The sequence below is a fragment of the Perissodus microlepis genome, chromosome 10, assembly GCF_051167445.1.
Source record: "Perissodus microlepis isolate ML-2025 ecotype Zambia chromosome 10, ASM5116744v1, whole genome shotgun sequence".
Classification (NCBI taxonomy): Eukaryota; Metazoa; Chordata; class Actinopteri; order Cichliformes; family Cichlidae; genus Perissodus; species Perissodus microlepis.
The window spans coordinates 6,353,240-6,373,234 of record NC_140470.1 but is presented as its reverse complement, the minus strand read 5'-3'; the positions used below and the strand labels follow the sequence as shown (position 1 = coordinate 6,373,234).

The 19,995-nt window shown below is 36.8% G+C and overlaps 1 protein-coding gene across 1 annotated transcript in view; it reads left to right on the top strand.

Moving 5' to 3' along the window:
- Positions 1-19,995, top strand: part of LOC146378686 (uncharacterized) — a 38,458-nt gene that overhangs the window by 5,912 nt on the left and 12,551 nt on the right. Inside the window, exon 3 of the mRNA XM_084941604.1 lies at positions 1,359-19,995. This exon is cut by the window's right edge and continues 12,551 nt beyond it. Coding sequence (XP_084797730.1) covers positions 1,359-19,995 — 18,637 coding nt within the window. The remainder of the gene's footprint in view (positions 1-1,358) is intronic.

Here is a 19,995-nt window from a genome sequence, read left to right as displayed (position 1 = left end):
CCACTGCAAACCTCACTGTCACTCACACTGAAATCTAAATGGTGCAGTCTACCTATGCCCGGTGTGTACACTCTCATGCATCGAGGAGGGGATTCCACCTCATGTGCCTAGCCCCTCAACAAGCGGCCGAACCTCCACTAAAGCAATAAAACAAAGCGTAAAACGTTAAACAAATTAGTAAAAGAGATAAATGAAACAAACCCACCCTAAGTTACAGTTCTTTATAAAAGCAAGATTAAAATATAAAACAATTCCGAGTAAAAGATCATAAAACCAAGAGTCAGTCGAGGCCAGTCCATAAACGTTTGTAAGGCCACAACAAGACGGAATAAAACTGAACAAGAAAGAACGACACAAGACAGCAGCAGTATGGCACAATCCTGTAACAAAAGAGGGAAACAGTCGTCAAGGTCCAGCCTACTATATGCCACATTATGACAAACGCAAGAGTCCCTCTTACCATTCTCTAAAGGGCAATACTAAAATGAGCAGCTTTCCTGAGGAGCTCTGCAGTGCTTAAGCTGCCTAATGCTCTCAGCCACCTTGGATGGGAAAAGACTGCCAAATACCTCCATGTGGTAGTGAAGCGCAGCTGTTTCTTATAAGGTTGCTAATTATCAGCTGGGAAGGTGGATGTTAGTGCTGCATTCGAGGACATCACGTAAAATCCTACCCCAAAATCTGCTACACTACACTAGCATACCCAGCCAGATGGTGGACACGTACATGCTCATGCAAGTTAGTCGTGTTTGAGTACTTTGCTCGCATTATACATCTGCACAAGGGGCAGACCGTTTTGGTTACATCCTTAGGTTTACTATTTTCATCTGGTTTAAAGCCAAAGAAATCCCAAATTGGCAACTTTATATTTCTTTAGTGCTGTCAACGTTAAAGCGCCACCATCACGACTAACGCGTTTAACAATTAACCCATCTGGATCGCAGACTGAGTCAAAATCCCTTAAATGTCTCTCTCAACGCATTTCGAGCAGTTTGTCCAAAGTTTATTCATTCTGCACTCCAGATGGGTTAATCGTGATGACCGCGTAAATGCTGACAGCCCTAATTTTTTGGGGAAATTAGTTCGTCCATGTTTGGACTTCATCTGTGTTGTAAATGTGCAAATCACTCCATGCATTGCTCTGCCAATCAAAAAGTCTGCGTATGCGCGAATATATCGCCCATCGTCGAGTATTGGACTGACGATTGTCGGTTGGAAAATTTTTACATATGGCCCAACCCTAGTAAGATCCATAAATGTGAAACAAAAAATTAAAACATAGATGTTTTAAGAAGATCTTTATTGTTGTCTTGGTGTCATCAAAAGCAAAAAAGCTCTTTTTTTCTGTTTTTGTGAAGGAAAAACTGACATCCATGAAAACTTGGGTCAACAAATGGATATCGACACAATCTACAATCAAACATACTTTTTCAGTGAACGCATCCAAACTTCAAGAATCACAGAAAGAAATAGACACAGACTCCCTCGAGGATCAAACATCAGCAATTCCAAAGGACAAAAGGGGGACAGAAAGTATAACAGATACAACATCATTACAAAATTCTGTAACATTAGATGATCAGCATCAAAATAAAAAAATAAAAGAACAACAGAAGGAGCATTTTGAATCCAAATATTGTTTTGCAGAAGGCAAAAATGGGGGGCAGGACTTTTGCTTACACATGCGAACTGAAATTCATGAAGAAGCAGTGCATGATAAAACTGAATTACTGATAATTGTAAGAGAAAGGGAAGAAGTGGAAAAACTGATACGTAACCTAAAGCAGCAAGAGGGGGAAATAAAGGAACAAATAAAGTACACTATTGATAACATGAAAGAAAAAACTCAAGACATTAAAAGGCTCATTTTGGAAATAAATGACCTGCAGAGGGCAGACACTGTAATTACAGTCGGGGAAACTGAAAATGCCCAGAAAGTATTAACTAAGCTGTTGGAAGAAACTGAACAGAGAAAGATTTTGATGGTGAACACCAAAGTTTTCAAAAATGAAATAATGAAATATGAAGTACAAGAGGGGGACGATGCCAAAAAAATAAAACAAGAGTCTAGCTTGATAAGACTTAATGTTAACAAGCAAAAACTAATTCAGAAATCAGGAGAAGAGATGAAAAAACATGTTGAACACACCGATGAAGATAAAAAGGACAGAGGAGCCGATATACAAAGACTCAGGGCAGAGATTTACAAAACACAAGAGATTATAAGAACGCTAAGAGGAGGACTTAAGAACCTAGCGGAAAAAAATAACATGGACAAATATCAACAGAGTGAAGGCAGTGAAATTGAAGGATTGCTAAAAGACATCAAACAGTTTCAAGAGTTTTTGGAAATTGTAAAAACCAAAATAAAGCAAAGTGAAGTACATATGACAGAAGAAATGAGCAATATAAAATCAATGAAAACTGCAGTGAAAAAGAAGAGAAGAGAATTAGATCAAAGGTTAGAAAATACTTTGAAAGAGAGAGACGGATTAGACATCTTTAAAATAAAAATGCAGAGGCAAACTGAACTGATTCAGCAGAATTTAGAAAAAATGGCAAAAGTTAAGAGCACAGTCGAGAAAATAGCTGCTAAGACCAGAAGGAAAATTGAAGAGATAGAAATTAGTATGAAGGAGACTGAAATAAAACTAAGACAGTTTAAAGACCTTGACTGCATTAACCTTAACTTGACAAAAGGCGCAAAACCAGACATGGAACATGGTATTACACCTAAGCAAAGAACTGCTCTTGAAATTTTCAAGACTGAAATTAAGAAGACAATGGACAATAAAAGAGATAAACTGACAAAAAACAAAATGGACAAAGAAACTGAGGGAACAGAAAGCCTCAAACAAGTTAATGAGAAACTGGAGGAGGTAAAACTTTCATTAGACAGTCTGGGTCAAAAAAATAAAAAATCAGTTAGTGAGAATGTAAAACAAATAATCAAGAGAGAAGAGACTGAGATGCCAGAACAGATCCAAACAGCGATAAAGAATGAGAAAATGGTTAAACAGCTAACTGAAACAGAAATACAGGATGAACAGGTGAACCATTTGAGGGAGAAAACTGAAAGACACAAACAGGAGCTTGATGACAGAGTACACATGACCAAAAGGCAAATAAGAGAAATGGAGCTGCTGCAATCGGAACTGAAAATAAAGGCAAAAGAATTTGAGCGTTTTTTTAGAAAAAGCATGAGAAAAAAGGAGGAAATTGAAATAATGTGGTATAAAATACAACAAGAAAAGGAAGCATTGAGGACCGAGATCAAAAAGAAAAGAAGAGAATTAGACCAAAGACTGGAGATGACTATGAGGAAAAGGGATGAACTAGAAGTGTTAAGGGTAAAATTGAAACAACAGATGGAAGAGCTGGCTGAGGAGAAGCAGAGAGACCATAATCTTTTCATCCATCTACCCAATGAACATGAAAAACATTTTGGAAGGAAAGATGTGAAAATGTTAATGGAGAAAATTAAAAACCACAGCTCAAAAGTTTCTCAGTATACTATTTACATCCAAGACATAAGAGACAAGTTTAATTTACACATGGGAACAATTAGGACAGAGATGAAAATTCTAGAAAATGTGAATGCTCATTTAGAAAAGGACAGAAAAGGATTCAGAGAAGTTGAGGCTGAAAATAAGAATATAACAAACAAAATGAAGAGGTTAAAATATCAGCTAAATATAATCTTTGGAAGAGTTACCATACAAGACACTGCAGAAATGGATGAAACAATCAACATCTGGGAAAAAATCCAAAGAGAAAAACAGAAGCTTGATATGAGACTAGAAAATATTAAAAGGGAAAGACAAGAGATAGAAGCTCTGGTGGTTGAGCTGGAGATGAAGAAAAGAGAAAACCAACGTGTCATCAAAAGAAGCATTCAAAAAGAACAGAAGATAAAAAGAATATGGGCTACTGTCAAAGAAGAAAGAACTGCCCTCGTGAGAGAAACAAAGCAGAAAAAGGAGGTTGAACAACGACGAGAGGAGATCATCAAACATCAAGGTGAACAAGAAATAAAGCAGAAGTTGCAAAAAGAAAAGAAAGGGATGCAAAGTGAAATTGAAGACATGAGGATGAAAGAAAAAAGGAAGCAAATTCAAAAACAATCGGAACTAATCAAGAAATACTTAGGGGAATATAAAAAGGTAATTAAAAACACTCAATTCATCATTGGAATAATTCAGAATGAAAATAAACAGATGCAAGACCAAAAAAAATTCTACATGACCACAAGGAAAGAAACACTGAATATTAAAAGTGAATTAAAAAGGCAAAAGGAAATTATACGGTGCGCATTAAAAAACATACAACAAGAGCCAAAACATGGGGAACAAGTGGAGACAAAAATCAAGACAGAGCAAGGAAAACATGAAAATGGAAGGAAAAAAATATATGAGATAGAAAAAGATGCCTTGGATGACTTGAGTGCAGACGAGAGTCAAGACAAAGAAGATCTTGAAAGAGTGACAGAGTTGTTGAAAAAGAACCAGAAACTTGACATGAGAGGCTGTAAAATCAAAAAAGAAATAGACATATTAAAACAAAAAAGGGAAAACATAAAAGAGGAAAAGAAAACCACTGAAATAAAAGAAACTGAAAAAAAAATGAAACTGAAAGAATTCAATAAAATGTTTTGGGGCAAACAAAAAGAAAAACACAGTACTGAGTATCTGACTGTAAAGAAAGAATATAAAAGAGAAAAGATTAAGGATGGTATAAAAAGGGTTATCTTACAAGACACAAAACAAGACCTGATAAAAAAAGAGATCAAAAAATGTAACCAGGAAAAAGAAAAAGTCAACCAGATGAAAACTAGACGTGAGAATAGAAAAGAACTGTTGTTGAAGGTAAGGAGAAACATCAAAGATGAACAGAAAGAGATGGAAATGAGAGGAGACCAAGTCATGGATGAAATGAAATCACTAGAAATTCTGAAAGTCAAACTTCAACAACTGAAGGAGGATATGAAAGCCAAAATGGAGAGATTACTACAAAATGTTGACAACAGGTCAAGGCTGCAAACAGTGTTGGAAGAAAAACTTACAACCCAAGACAAACAGAAAGAAAGCATTTGCTGTTTCACTGAAATGTTAGAGAGAGAAAAGGAAGGTGTGAGAAGTATCCTTTCAGACATGGTCACCAAGAGAGAATGCACAGAAAATGAATGGAAGCAGCAGTTTGAACTGGACAAACGAGATCTTGATAAACTAAAAGAAGATCTGAGACACGACAGAGAAGATCTGGAGAGAGAAAGTGAGGTGCTGAATAAAGAGAAAATGGATTTGAAGGTGTTGATGTGTGACATCAAGAAACAATCTGAAATATTGGAAGAAAAGAAACAAAATATAAAAGAAGAAAGAGACTCAATGGAAATCATGAAGCTTGAACTGCTCAATAAGATGGAACATGTAAACAGGCTGTTACATGAGACAAATGAAGAAAAAGCCAAGATTAAAATTTGTATCCTTCAGGTTCAAACGGAAAAAGAAAGACTTGAAGACATTTTAAGCAAGATATTCTTAACACATAATGAAGAAAAAGTCAAGGAAGATGACCTCAGAAGACAAACAAAAGAAGTGGAAATCATGAAAAAGGAAATACAGAGTGAAAGAGCAAAAGTGGAGAGTCTGATGAGGAATCTGAACAAGAAGCAAGAAGAGCTTGAAGGTGCAAAGGAAATCATGAGTGAAGAAAAAGAAGAGGTGAAAGAGATGAAGACTGACATTGCCAAAGAACGAGAACTGTTGTTGAAGGAAAGGAGAAATATGGAAGAAGAGCGGTCTGAGATGGAAATGAGAGGAGACCAAGTCATGGATGAAATGAAATCACTAGAGATTCTGAACGTGAAACTTCAACAACTGAAGGAGGATATAAAAGCCAAAATGGAGAGATTACTACAAAATGTTGACAACAGGTCAAGGCTGCAAACAGTGTTGGAAGAAAAACTTACAACCCAAGACGAACTGAAAGAAAGCATTCGCTGTTTCACTGAAATGTTAGAGAGAGAAAAGGAAGGTGTGAGAAGTATCCTTTCAGACATGGTCACCAAGAGAGAATGCACAGAAAATGAATGGAAGCAGCAGTTTGAACTGGACAAACGAGATCTTGATAAACTGAAAGAAGATCTGAGACACGACAGAGAAGATCTGGAGAGAGAAAGTGAGGTGCTGAATAAAGAGAAAATGGATTTGAAGGTGTTGATGTGTGACATCAAGAAACAATCTGAAATATTGGAAGAAAAGAAACAAAATATAAAAGAAGAAAGAGACTCAATGGAAATCATGAAGCTTGAACTGCTCAATAAGATGGAACATGTAAACAGGCTGTTACATGAGACAAATGAAGAAAAAGCCAAGATTAAAATTTGTATCCTTCAGGTTCAAACGGAAAAAGAAAGACTTGAAGACATTTTAAGCAAGATATTCTTAACACATAATGAAGAAAAAGTCAAGGAAGATGACCTCAGAAGACAAACAAAAGAAGTGGAAATCATGAAAAAGGAATTACAAAGTGAAAGAGCAAAAGTGGAGAGTCTGATGAGGAATCTGAAGAAGAAGCAAGAAGAGCTTGAACGTGCAAAGGAAATCATGAGTGAAGAAAAAGAAGAGGTGAAAGAGATGAAGACTGACATTGCCAAAGAACGAGAACTGTTGTTGAAGGAAAGGAGAAATATGGAAGAAGAGCGGTCTGAGATGGAAATGAGAGGAGACCAAGTCATGGATGAAATGAAATCACTAGAGATTCTGAAAGTGAAACTTCAACAACTGAAGGAGGATATAAAAGCCAAAATGGAGAGATTACTACAAAATGTTGACAACAGGTCAAGGCTGCAAACAGTGTTGGAAGACAAACTTACAACCCAAGACGAACTGAAAGAAAGCATTCGCTGTTTCACTGAAATGTTAGAGAGAGAAAAGGAAGGTGTGAGAAGTATCCTTTCAGACATGGTCACCAAGAGAGAATGCACAGAAAATGAATGGAAGCAGCAGTTTGAACTGGACAAACGAGATCTTGATAAACTGAAAGAAGATCTGGAGAGAGAAAGTGAGGTGCTGAATAAAGAGAAAATGGATTTGAAGGTGTTGATGTGTGACATCAAGAAACAATCTGAAATATTGGAAGAAAAGAAACAAAATATAAAAGAAGAAAGAGACTCAATGGAAATGATGAAGCTTGAACTGCTCAATAAGATGGAACATGTAAACAGGCTGTTACATGAGACAAATGAAGAAAAAGCCAAGATTAAAATTTGTATCCTTCAGGTTCAAACGGAAAAAGAAAGACTTGAAGACATTTTAAGCAAGATATTCTTAACACATAATGAAGAAAAAGTCAAGGAAGATGACCTCAGAAGACAAACAAAAGAAGTGGAAATCATGAAAAAGGAAATACAGAGTGAAAGAGCAAAAGTGGAGAGTCTGATGAGGAATCTGAAGAAGAAGCAAGAAGAGCTTGAACGTGCAAAGGAAATCATGAGTGAAGAAAAAGAAGAGGTGAAAGAGATGAAGACTGACATTGCCAAAGAACGAGAACTGTTGTTGAAGGAAAGGAGAAATATGGAAGAAGAGCGGTCTGAGATGGAAATGAGAGGAGACCAAGTCATGGATGAAATGAAATCACTAGAGATTCTGAAAGTGAAACTTCAACAACTGAAGGAGGATATAAAAGCCAAAATGGAGAGATTACTACAAAATGTTGACAACAGGTCAAGGCTGCAAACAGTGTTGGAAGAAAAACTTACAACCCAAGACGAACTGAAAGAAAGCATTCGCTGTTTCACTGAAATGTTAGAGAGAGAAAAGGAAGGTGTGAGAAGTATCCTTTCAGACATGGTCACCAAGAGAGAATGCACAGAAAATGAATGGAAGCAGCAGTTTGAACTGGACAAACGAGATCTTGATAAACTAAAAGAAGATCTGAGACACGACAGAGAAGATCTGGAGAGAGAAAGTGAGGTGCTGAATAAAGAGAAAATGGATTTGAAGGTGTTGATGTGTGACATCAAGAAACAATCTGAAATATTGGAAGAAAAGAAACAAAATATAAAAGAAGAAAGAGACTCAATGGAAATCATGAAGCTTGAACTGCTCAATAAGATGGAACATGTAAACAGGCTGTTACATGAGACAAATAAAGAAAAAGCCAAGATTAAAATTTGTATCCTTCAGGTTCAAACGGAAAAAGAAAGACTTGAAGACATTTTAAGCAAGATATTCTTAACACATAATGAAGAAAAAGTCAAGGAAGATGACCTCAGAAGACAAACAAAAGAAGTGGAAATCATGAAAAAGGAAATACAGAGTGAAAGAGCAAAAGTGGAGAGTCTGATGAGGAATCTGAAGAAGAAGCAAGAAGAGCTTGAAGGTGCAAAGGAAATCATGAGTGAAGAAAAAGAAGAGGTGAAAGAGATGAAGACTGACATTGCCAAAGAACGAGAACTGTTGTTGAAGGAAAGGAGAAATATGGAAGAAGAGCGGTCTGAGATGGAAATGAGAGGAGACCAAGTCATGGATGAAATGAAATCACTAGAGATTCTGAACGTGAAACTTCAACAACTGAAGGAGGATATAAAAGCCAAAATGGAGAGATTACTACAAAATGTTGACAACAGGTCAAGGCTGCAAACAGTGTTGGAAGAAAAACTTACAACCCAAGACGAACTGAAAGAAAGCATTCGCTGTTTCACTGAAATGTTAGAGAGAGAAAAGGAAGGTGTGAGAAGTATCCTTTCAGACATGGTCACCAAGAGAGAATGCACAGAAAATGAATGGAAGCAGCAGTTTGAACTGGACAAACGAGATCTTGATAAACTGAAAGAAGATCTGGAGAGAGAAAGTGAGGTGCTGAATAAAGAGAAAATGGATTTGAAGGTGTTGATGTGTGACATCAAGAAACAATCTGAAATATTGGAAGAAAAGAAACAAAATATAAAAGAAGAAAGAGACTCAATGGAAATGATGAAGCTTGAACTGCTCAATAAGATGGAACATGTAAACAGGCTGTTACATGAGACAAATGAAGAAAAAGCCAAGATTAAAATTTGTATCCTTCAGGTTCAAACGGAAAAAGAAAGACTTGAAGACATTTTAAGCAAGATATTCTTAACACATAATGAAGAAAAAGTCAAGGAAGATGACCTCAGAAGACAAACAAAAGAAGTGGAAATCATGAAAAAGGAAATACAGAGTGAAAGAGCAAAAGTGGAGAGTCTGATGAGGAATCTGAAGAAGAAGCAAGAAGAGCTTGAACGTGCAAAGGAAATCATGAGTGAAGAAAAAGAAGAGGTGAAAGAGATGAAGACTGACATTGCCAAAGAACGAGAACTGTTGTTGAAGGAAAGGAGAAATATGGAAGAAGAGCGGTCTGAGATGGAAATGAGAGGAGACCAAGTCATGGATGAAATGAAATCACTAGAGATTCTGAAAGTGAAACTTCAACAACTGAAGGAGGATATAAAAGCCAAAATGGAGAGATTACTACAAAATGTTGACAACAGGTCAAGGCTGCAAACAGTGTTGGAAGAAAAACTTACAACCCAAGACGAACTGAAAGAAAGCATTCGCTGTTTCACTGAAATGTTAGAGAGAGAAAAGGAAGGTGTGAGAAGTATCCTTTCAGACATGGTCACCAAGAGAGAATGCACAGAAAATGAATGGAAGCAGCAGTTTGAACTGGACAAACGAGATCTTGATAAACTGAAAGAAGATCTGAGACACGACAGAGAAGATCTGGAGAGAGAAAGTGAGGTGCTGAATAAAGAGAAAATGGATTTGAAGGTGTTGATGTGTGACATCAAGAAACAATCTGAAATATTGGAAGAAAAGAAACAAAATATAAAAGAAGAAAGAGACTCAATGGAAATGATGAAGCTTGAACTGCTCAATAAGATGGAACATGTAAACAGGCTGTTACATGAGACAAATGAAGAAAAAGCCAAGATTAAAATTTGTATCCTTCAGGTTCAAACGGAAAAAGAAAGACTTGAAGACATTTTAAGCAAGATATTCTTAACACATAATGAAGAAAAAGTCAAGGAAGATGACCTCAGAAGACAAACAAAAGAAGTGGAAATCATGAAAAAGGAATTACAAAGTGAAAGAGCAAAAGTGGAGAGTCTGATGAGGAATCTGAAGAAGAAGCAAGAAGAGCTTGAACGTGCAAAGGAAATCATGATTGAAGAAAAAGAAGAGGTGAAAGAGATGAAGACTGACATTGCCAAAGAACGAGAACTGTTGTTGAAGGAAAGGAGAAATATGGAAGAAGAGCGGTCTGAGATGGAAATGACAGGAGACCAAGTCATGGATGAAATGAAATCACTAGAGATTCTGAAAGTGAAACTTCAACAACTGAAGGAGGATATAAAAGCCAGAATGGAGAGATTACTACAAAATGTTGACAACAGGTCAAGGCTGCAAACAGTGTTGGAAGACAAACTTACAACCCAAGACGAACTGAAAGAAAGCATTCGCTGTTTCACTGAAATGTTAGAGAGAGAAAAGGAAGGTGTGAGAAGTATCCTTTCAGACATGGTCACCAAGAGAGAATGCACAGAAAATGAATGGAAGCAGCAGTTTGAACTGGACAAACGAGATCTTGATAAACTGAAAGAAGATCTGGAGAGAGAAAGTGAGGTGCTGAATAAAGAGAAAATGGATTTGAAGGTGTTGATGTGTGACATCAAGAAACAATCTGAAATATTGGAAGAAAAGAAACAAAATATAAAAGAAGAAAGAGACTCAATGGAAATCATGAAGCTTGAACTGCTCAATAAGATGGAACATGTAAACAGGCTGTTACATGAGACAAATGAAGAAAAAGCCAAGATTAAAATTTGTATCCTTCAGGTTCAAACGGAAAAAGAAAGACTTGAAGACATTTTAAGCAAGATATTCTTAACACATAATGAAGAAAAAGTCAAGGAAGATGACCTCAGAAGACAAACAAAAGAAGTGGAAATCATGAAAAAGGAAATACAGAGTGAAAGAGCAAAAGTGGAGAGTCTGATGAGGAATCTGAAGAAGAAGCAAGAAGAGCTTGAACGTGCAAAGGAAATCATGAGTGAAGAAAAAGAAGAGGTGAAAGAGATGAAGACTGACATTGCCAAAGAACGAGAACTGTTGTTGAAGGAAAGGAGAAATATGGAAGAAGAGCGGTCTGAGATGGAAATGAGAGGAGACCAAGTCATGGATGAAATGAAATCACTAGAGATTCTGAAAGTGAAACTTCAACAACTGAAGGAGGATATAAAAGCCAGAATGGAGAGATTACTACAAAATGTTGACAACAGGTCAAGGCTGCAAACAGTGTTGGAAGAAAAACTTACAACCCAAGACGAACTGAAAGAAAGCATTCGCTGTTTCACTGAAATGTTAGAGAGAGAAAAGGAAGGTGTGAGAAGTATCCTTTCAGACATGGTCACCAAGAGAGAATGCACAGAAAATGAATGGAAGCAGCAGTTTGAACTGGACAAACGAGATCTTGATAAACTGAAAGAAGATCTGAGACACAACAGAGAAGATCTGGAGAGAGAAAGTGAGGTGCTGAATAAAGAGAAAATGGATTTGAAGGTGTTGATGTGTGACATCAAGAAACAATCTGAAATATTGGAAGAAAAGAAACAAAATATAAAAGAAGAAAGAGACTCAATGGAAATCATGAAGCTTGAACTGCTCAATAAGATGGAACATGTAAACAGGCTGTTACATGAGACAAATGAAGAAAAAGCCAAGATTAAAATTTGTATCCTTCAGGTTCAAACGGAAAAAGAAAGACTTGAAGACATTTTAAGCAAGATATTCTTAACACATAATGAAGAAAAAGTCAAGGAAGATGACCTCAGAAGACAAACAAAAGAAGTGGAAATCATGAAAAAGGAATTACAAAGTGAAAGAGCAAAAGTGGAGAGTCTGATGAGGAATCTGAAGAAGAAGCAAGAAGAGCTTGAACGTGCAAAGGAAATCATGAGTGAAGAAAAAGAAGAGGTGAAAGAGATGAAGACTGACATTGCCAAAGAACGAGAACTGTTGTTGAAGGAAAGGAGAAATATGGAAGAAGAGCGGTCTGAGATGGAAATGACAGGAGACCAAGTCATGGATGAAATGAAATCACTAGAGATTCTGAAAGTGAAACTTCAACAACTGAAGGAGGATATAAAAGCCAAAATGGAGAGATTACTACAAAATGTTGACAACAGGTCAAGGCTGCAAACAGTGTTGGAAGACAAACTTACAACCCAAGACGAACTGAAAGAAAGCATTCGCTGTTTCACTGAAATGTTAGAGAGAGAAAAGGAAGGTGTGAGAAGTATCCTTTCAGACATGGTCACCAAGAGAGAATGCACAGAAAATGAATGGAAGCAGCAGTTTGAACTGGACAAACGAGATCTTGATAAACTGAAAGAAGATCTGGAGAGAGAAAGTGAGGTGCTGAATAAAGAGAAAATGGATTTGAAGGTGTTGATGTGTGACATCAAGAAACAATCTGAAATATTGGAAGAAAAGAAACAAAATATAAAAGAAGAAAGAGACTCAATGGAAATCATGAAGCTTGAACTGCTCAATAAGATGGAACATGTAAACAGGCTGTTACATGAGACAAATGAAGAAAAAGCCAAGATTAAAATTTGTATCCTTCAGGTTCAAACGGAAAAAGAAAGACTTGAAGACATTTTAAGCAAGATATTCTTAACACATAATGAAGAAAAAGTCAAGGAAGATGACCTCAGAAGACAAACAAAAGAAGTGGAAATCATGAAAAAGGAATTACAGAGTGAAAGAGCAAAAGTGGAGAGTCTGATGAGGAATCTGAACAAGAAGCAAGAAGAGCTTGAAGGTGCAAAGGAAATCATGAGTGAAGAAAAAGAAGAGGTGAAAGAGATGAAGACTGACATTGCCAAAGAACGAGAACTGTTGTTGAAGGAAAGGAGAAATATGGAAGAAGAGCGGTCTGAGATGGAAATGAGAGGAGACCAAGTCATGGATGAAATGAAATCACTAGAGATTCTGAAAGTGAAACTTCAACAACTGAAGGAGGATATAAAAGCCAAAATGGAGAGATTACTACAAAATGTTGACAACAGGTCAAGGCTGCAAACAGTGTTGGAAGAAAAACTTACAACCCAAGACGAACTGAAAGAAAGCATTCGCTGTTTCACTGAAATGTTAGAGAGAGAAAAGGAAGGTGTGAGAAGTATCCTTTCAGACATGGTCACCAAGAGAGAATGCACAGAAAATGAATGGAAGCAGCAGTTTGAACTGGACAAACGAGATCTTGATAAACTGAAAGAAGATCTGAGACACGACAGAGAAGATCTGGAGAGAGAAAGTGAGGTGCTGAATAAAGAGAAAATGGATTTGAAGGTGTTGATGTGTGACATCAAGAAACAATCCGAAATATTGGAAGAAAAGAAACAAAATATAAAAGAAGAAAGAGACTCAATGGAAATCATGAAGCTTGAACTGCTCAATAAGATGGAACATGTAAACAGGCTGTTACATGAGACAAATGAAGAAAAAGCCAAGATTAAAATTTGTATCCTTCAGGTTCAAACGGAAAAAGAAAGACTTGAAGACATTTTAAGCAAGATATTCTTAACACATAATGAAGAAAAAGTCAAGGAAGATGACCTCAGAAGACAAACAAAAGAAGTGGAAATCATGAAAAAGGAATTACAAAGTGAAAGAGCAAAAGTGGAGAGTCTGATGAGGAATCTGAAGAAGAAGCAAGAAGAGCTTGAACGTGCAAAGGAAATCATGAGTGAAGAAAAAGAAGAGGTGAAAGAGATGAAGACTGACATTGCCAAAGAACGAGAACTGTTGTTGAAGGAAAGGAGAAATATGGAAGAAGAGCGGTCTGAGATGGAAATGAGAGGAGACCAAGTCATGGATGAAATGAAATCACTAGAGATTCTGAAAGTGAAACTTCAACAACTGAAGGAGGATATAAAAGCCAGAATGGAGAGATTACTACAAAATGTTGACAACAGGTCAAGGCTGCAAACAGTGTTGGAAGAAAAACTTACAACCCAAGACGAACTGAAAGAAAGCATTCGCTGTTTCACTGAAATGTTAGAGAGAGAAAAGGAAGGTGTGAGAAGTATCCTTTCAGACATGGTCACCAAGAGAGAATGCACAGAAAATGAATGGAAGCAGCAGTTTGAACTGGACAAACGAGATCTTGATAAACTAAAAGAAGATCTGAGACACGACAGAGAAGATCTGGAGAGAGAAAGTGAGGTGCTGAATAAAGAGAAAATGGATTTGAAGGTGTTGATGTGTGACATCAAGAAACAATCTGAAATATTGGAAGAAAAGAAACAAAATATAAAAGAAGAAAGAGACTCAATGGAAATCATGAAGCTTGAACTGCTCAATAAGATGGAACATGTAAACAGGCTGTTACATGAGACAAATGAAGAAAAAGCCAAGATTAAAATTTGTATCCTTCAGGTTCAAACGGAAAAAGAAAGACTTGAAGACATTTTAAGCAAGATATTCTTAACACATAATGAAGAAAAAGTCAAGGAAGATGACCTCAGAAGACAAACAAAAGAAGTGGAAATCATGAAAAAGGAATTACAAAGTGAAAGAGCAAAAGTGGAGAGTCTGATGAGGAATCTGAAGAAGAAGCAAGAAGAGCTTGAACGTGCAAAGGAAATCATGAGTGAAGAAAAAGAAGAGGTGAAAGAGATGAAGACTGACATTGCCAAAGAACGAGAACTGTTGTTGAAGGAAAGGAGAAATATGGAAGAAGAGCGGTCTGAGATGGAAATGACAGGAGACCAAGTCATGGATGAAATGAAATCACTAGAGATTCTGAAAGTGAAACTTCAACAACTGAAGGAGGATATAAAAGCCAAAATGGAGAGATTACTACAAAATGTTGACAACAGGTCAAGGCTGCAAACAGTGTTGGAAGACAAACTTACAACCCAAGACGAACTGAAAGAAAGCATTCGCTGTTTCACTGAAATGTTAGAGAGAGAAAAGGAAGGTGTGAGAAGTATCCTTTCAGACATGGTCACCAAGAGAGAATGCACAGAAAATGAATGGAAGCAGCAGTTTGAACTGGACAAACGAGATCTTGATAAACTGAAAGAAGATCTGGAGAGAGAAAGTGAGGTGCTGAATAAAGAGAAAATGGATTTGAAGGTGTTGATGTGTGACATCAAGAAACAATCTGAAATATTGGAAGAAAAGAAACAAAATATAAAAGAAGAAAGAGACTCAATGGAAATCATAAAGCTTGAACTGCTCAATAAGATGGAACATGTAAACAGGCTGTTACATGAGACAAATGAAGAAAAAGCCAAGATTAAAATTTGTATCCTTCAGGTTCAAACGGAAAAAGAAAGACTTGAAGACATTTTAAGCAAGATATTCTTAACACATAATGAAGAAAAAGTCAAGGAAGATGACCTCAGAAGACAAACAAAAGAACTGGAAATCATGAAAAAGGAAATACAGAGTGAAAGAGCAAAAGTGGAGAGTCTGATGAGGAATCTGAAGAAGAAGCAAGAAGAGCTTGAACGTGCAAAGGAAATCATGAGTGAAGAAAAAGAAGAGGTGAAAGAGATGAAGACTGACATTGCCAAAGAACGAGAACTGTTGTTGAAGGAAAGGAGAAATATGGAAGAAGAGCGGTCTGAGATGGAAATGAGAGGAGACCAAGTCATGGATGAAATGAAATCACTAGAGATTCTGAAAGTGAAACTTCAAAAACTGAAGGAGGATATAAAAGCCAAAATGGAGAGATTACTACAAAATGTTGACAACAGGTCAAGGCTGCAAACAGTGTTGGAAGAAAAACTTACAACCCAAGACGAACTGAAAGAAAGCATTCGCTGTTTCACTGAAATGTTAGAGAGAGAAAAGGAAGGTGTGAGAAGTATCCTTTCAGACATGGTCACCAAGAGAGAATGCACAGAAAATGAATGGAAGCAGCAGTTTGAACTGGACAAACGAGATCTTGATAAACTGAAAGAAGATCTGAGACACGACAGAGAAGATCTGGAGAGAGAAAGTGAGGTGCTGAATAAAGAGAAAATGGATTTGAAGGTGTTGATGTGTGACATCAAGAAACAATCCGAAATATTGGAAGAAAAGAAACAAAATATAAAAGAAGAAAGAGACTCAATGGAAATCATGAAGCTTGAACTGCTCAATAAGATGGAACATGTAAACAGGCTGTTACATGAGACAAATGAAGAAAAAGCCAAGATTAAAATTTGTATCCTTCAGGTTCAAACGGAAAAAGAAAGACTTGAAGACATTTTAAGCAAGATATTCTTAACACATAATGAAGAAAAAGTCAAGGAAGATGACCTCAGAAGACAAACAAAAGAAGTGGAAATCATGAAAAAGGAATTACAAAGTGAAAGAGCAAAAGTGGAGAGTCTGATGAGGAATCTGAAGAAGAAGCAAGAAGAGCTTGAACGTGCAAAGGAAATCATGAGTGAAGAAAAAGAAGAGGTGAAAGAGATGAAGACTGACATTGCCAAAGAACGAGAACTGTTGTTGAAGGAAAGGAGAAATATGGAAGAAGAGCGGTCTGAGATGGAAATGACAGGAGACCAAGTCATGGATGAAATGAAATCACTAGAGATTCTGAAAGTGAAACTTCAACAACTGAAGGAGGATATAAAAGCCAAAATGGAGAGATTACTACAAAATGTTGACAACAGGTCAAGGCTGCAAACAGTGTTGGAAGACAAACTTACAACCCAAGACGAACTGAAAGAAGGCATTCGCTGTTTCACTGAAATGTTAGAGAGAGAAAAGGAAGGTGTGAGAAGTATCCTTTCAGACATGGTCACCAAGAGAGAATGCACAGAAAATGAATGGAAGCAGCAGTTTGAACTGGACAAACGAGATCTTGATAAACTGAAAGAAGATCTGGAGAGAGAAAGTGAGGTGCTGAATAAAGAGAAAATGGATTTGAAGGTGTTGATGTGTGACATCAAGAAACAATCTGAAATATTGGAAGAAAAGAAACAAAATATAAAAGAAGAAAGAGACTCAATGGAAATCATGAAGCTTGAACTGCTCAATAAGATGGAACATGTAAACAGGCTGTTACATGAGACAAATGAAGAAAAAGCCAAGATTAAAATTTGTATCCTTCAGGTTCAAACGGAAAAAGAAAGACTTGAAGACATTTTAAGCAAGATATTCTTAACACATAATGAAGAAATAGTCAAGGAAGATGACCTCAGAAGACAAACAAAAGAAGTGGAAATCATGAAAAAGGAAATACAGAGTGAAAGAGCAAAAGTGGAGAGTCTGATGAGGAATCTGAAGAAGAAGCAAGAAGAGCTTGAACGTGCAAAGGAAATCATGAGTGAAGAAAAAGAAGAGGTGAAAGAGATGAAGACTGACATTGCCAAAGAACGAGAACTGTTGTTGAAGGAAAGGAGAAATATGGAAGAAGAGCGGTCTGAGATGGAAATGAGAGGAGACCAAGTCATGGATGAAATGAAATCACTAGAGATTCTGAAAGTGAAACTTCAACAACTGAAGGAGGATATAAAAGCCAAAATGGAGAGATTACTACAAAATGTTGACAACAGGTCAAGGCTGCAAACAGTGTTGGAAGAAAAACTTACAACCCAAGACGAACTGAAAGAAAGCATTCGCTGTTTCACTGATGTGTTAGAGAGAGAAAAGGAAGGTGTGAGAAGTATCCTTTCAGACATGGTCACCAAGAGAGAATGCACAGAAAATGAATGGAAGCAGCAGTTTGAACTGGACAAACGAGATCTTGATAAACTGAAAGAAGATCTGAGACACGACAGAGAAGATCTGGAGAGAGAAAGTGAGGTGCTGAATAAAGAGAAAATGGATTTGAAGGTGTTGATGTGTGACATCAAGAAACAATCTGAAATATTGGAAGAAAAGAAACAAAATATAAAAGAAGAAAGAGACTCAATGGAAATCATAAAGCTTGAACTGTTCAATAAGATGGAACATGTAAACAGGCTGTTACATGAGACAAATGAAGAAAAAGCCAAGATTAAAATTTGTATCCTTCAGGTTCAAACGGAAAAAGAAAGACTTGAAGACATTTTAAGCAAGATATTCTTAACACATAATGAAGAAAAAGTCAAGGAAGATGACCTCAGAAGACAAACAAAAGAAGTGGAAATCATGAAAAAGGAATTACAAAGTGAAAGAGCAAAAGTGGAGAGTCTGATGAGGAATCTGAAGAAGAAGCAAGAAGAGCTTGAACGTGCAAAGGAAATCATGAGTGAAGAAAAAGAAGAGGTGAAAGAGATGAAGACTGACATTGCCAAAGAACGAGAACTGTTGTTGAAGGAAAGGAGAAATATGGAAGAAGAGCGGTCTGAGATGGAAATGACAGGAGACCAAGTCATGGATGAAATGAAATCACTAGAGATTCTGAAAGTGAAACTTCAACAACTGAAGGAGGATATAAAAGCCAGAATGGAGAGATTACTACAAAATGTTGACAACAGGTCAAGGCTGCAAACAGTGTTGGAAGAAAAACTTACAACCCAAGACGAACTGAAAGAAAGCATTCGCTGTTTCACTGAAATGTTAGAGAGAGAAAAGGAAGGTGTGAGAAGTATCCTTTCAGACATGGTCACCAAGAGAGAATGCACAGAAAATGAATGGAAGCAGCAGTTTGAACTGGACAAACGAGATCTTGATAAACTAAAAGAAGATCTGAGACACGACAGAGAAGATCTGGAGAGAGAAAGTGAGGTGCTGAATAAAGAGAAAATGGATTTGAAGGTGTTGATGTGTGACATCAAGAAACAATCTGAAATATTGGAAGAAAAGAAACAAAATATAAAAGAAGAAAGAGACTCAATGGAAATCATGAAGCTTGAACTGCTCAATAAGATGGAACATGTAAACAGGCTGTTACATGAGACAAATGAAGAAAAAGCCAAGATTAAAATTTGTATCCTTCAGGTTCAAACGGAAAAAGAAAGACTTGAAGACATTTTAAGCAAGATATTCTTAACACATAATGAAGAAAAAGTCAAGGAAGATGACCTCAGAAGACAAACAAAAGAAGTGGAAATCATGAAAAAGGAATTACAAAGTGAAAGAGCAAAAGTGGAGAGTCTGATGAGGAATCTGAAGAAGAAGCAAGAAGAGCTTGAACGTGCAAAGGAAATCATGAGTGAAGAAAAAGAAGAGGTGAAAGAGATGAAGACTGACATTGCCAAAGAACGAGAACTGTTGTTGAAGGAAAGGAGAAATATGGAAGAAGAGCGGTCTGAGATGGAAATGACAGGAGACCAAGTCATGGATGAAATGAAATCACTAGAGATTCTGAAAGTGAAACTTCAACAACTGAAGGAGGATATAAAAGCCAAAATGGAGAGATTACTACAAAATGTTGACAACAGGTCAAGGCTGCAAACAGTGTTGGAAGAAAAACTTACAACCCAAGACGAACTGAAAGAAAGCATTCGCTGTTTCACTGAAATGTTAGAGAGAGAAAAGGAAGGTGTGAGAAGTATCCTTTCAGACATGGTCACCAAGAGAGAATGCACAGAAAATGAATGGAAGCAGCAGTTTGAACTGGACAAACGAGATCTTGATAAACTGAAAGAAGATCTGGAGAGAGAAAGTGAGGTGCTGAATAAAGAGAAAATGGATTTGAAGGTGTTGATGTGTGACATCAAGAAACAATCTGAAATATTGGAAGAAAAGAAACAAAATATAAAAGAAGAAAGAGACTCAATGGAAATCATCAAGCTTGAACTGTTCAATAAGATGGAACATGTAAACAGGCTGTTACATGAGACAAATGAAGAAAAAGCCAAGATTAAAATTTGTATCCTTCAGGTTCAAACGGAAAAAGAAAGACTTGAAGACATTTTAAGCAAGATATTCTTAACACATAATGAAGAAAAAGTCAAGGAAGATGACCTCAGAAGACAAACAAAAGAAGTGGAAATCATGAAAAAGGAATTACAAAGTGAAAGAGCAAAAGTGGAGAGTC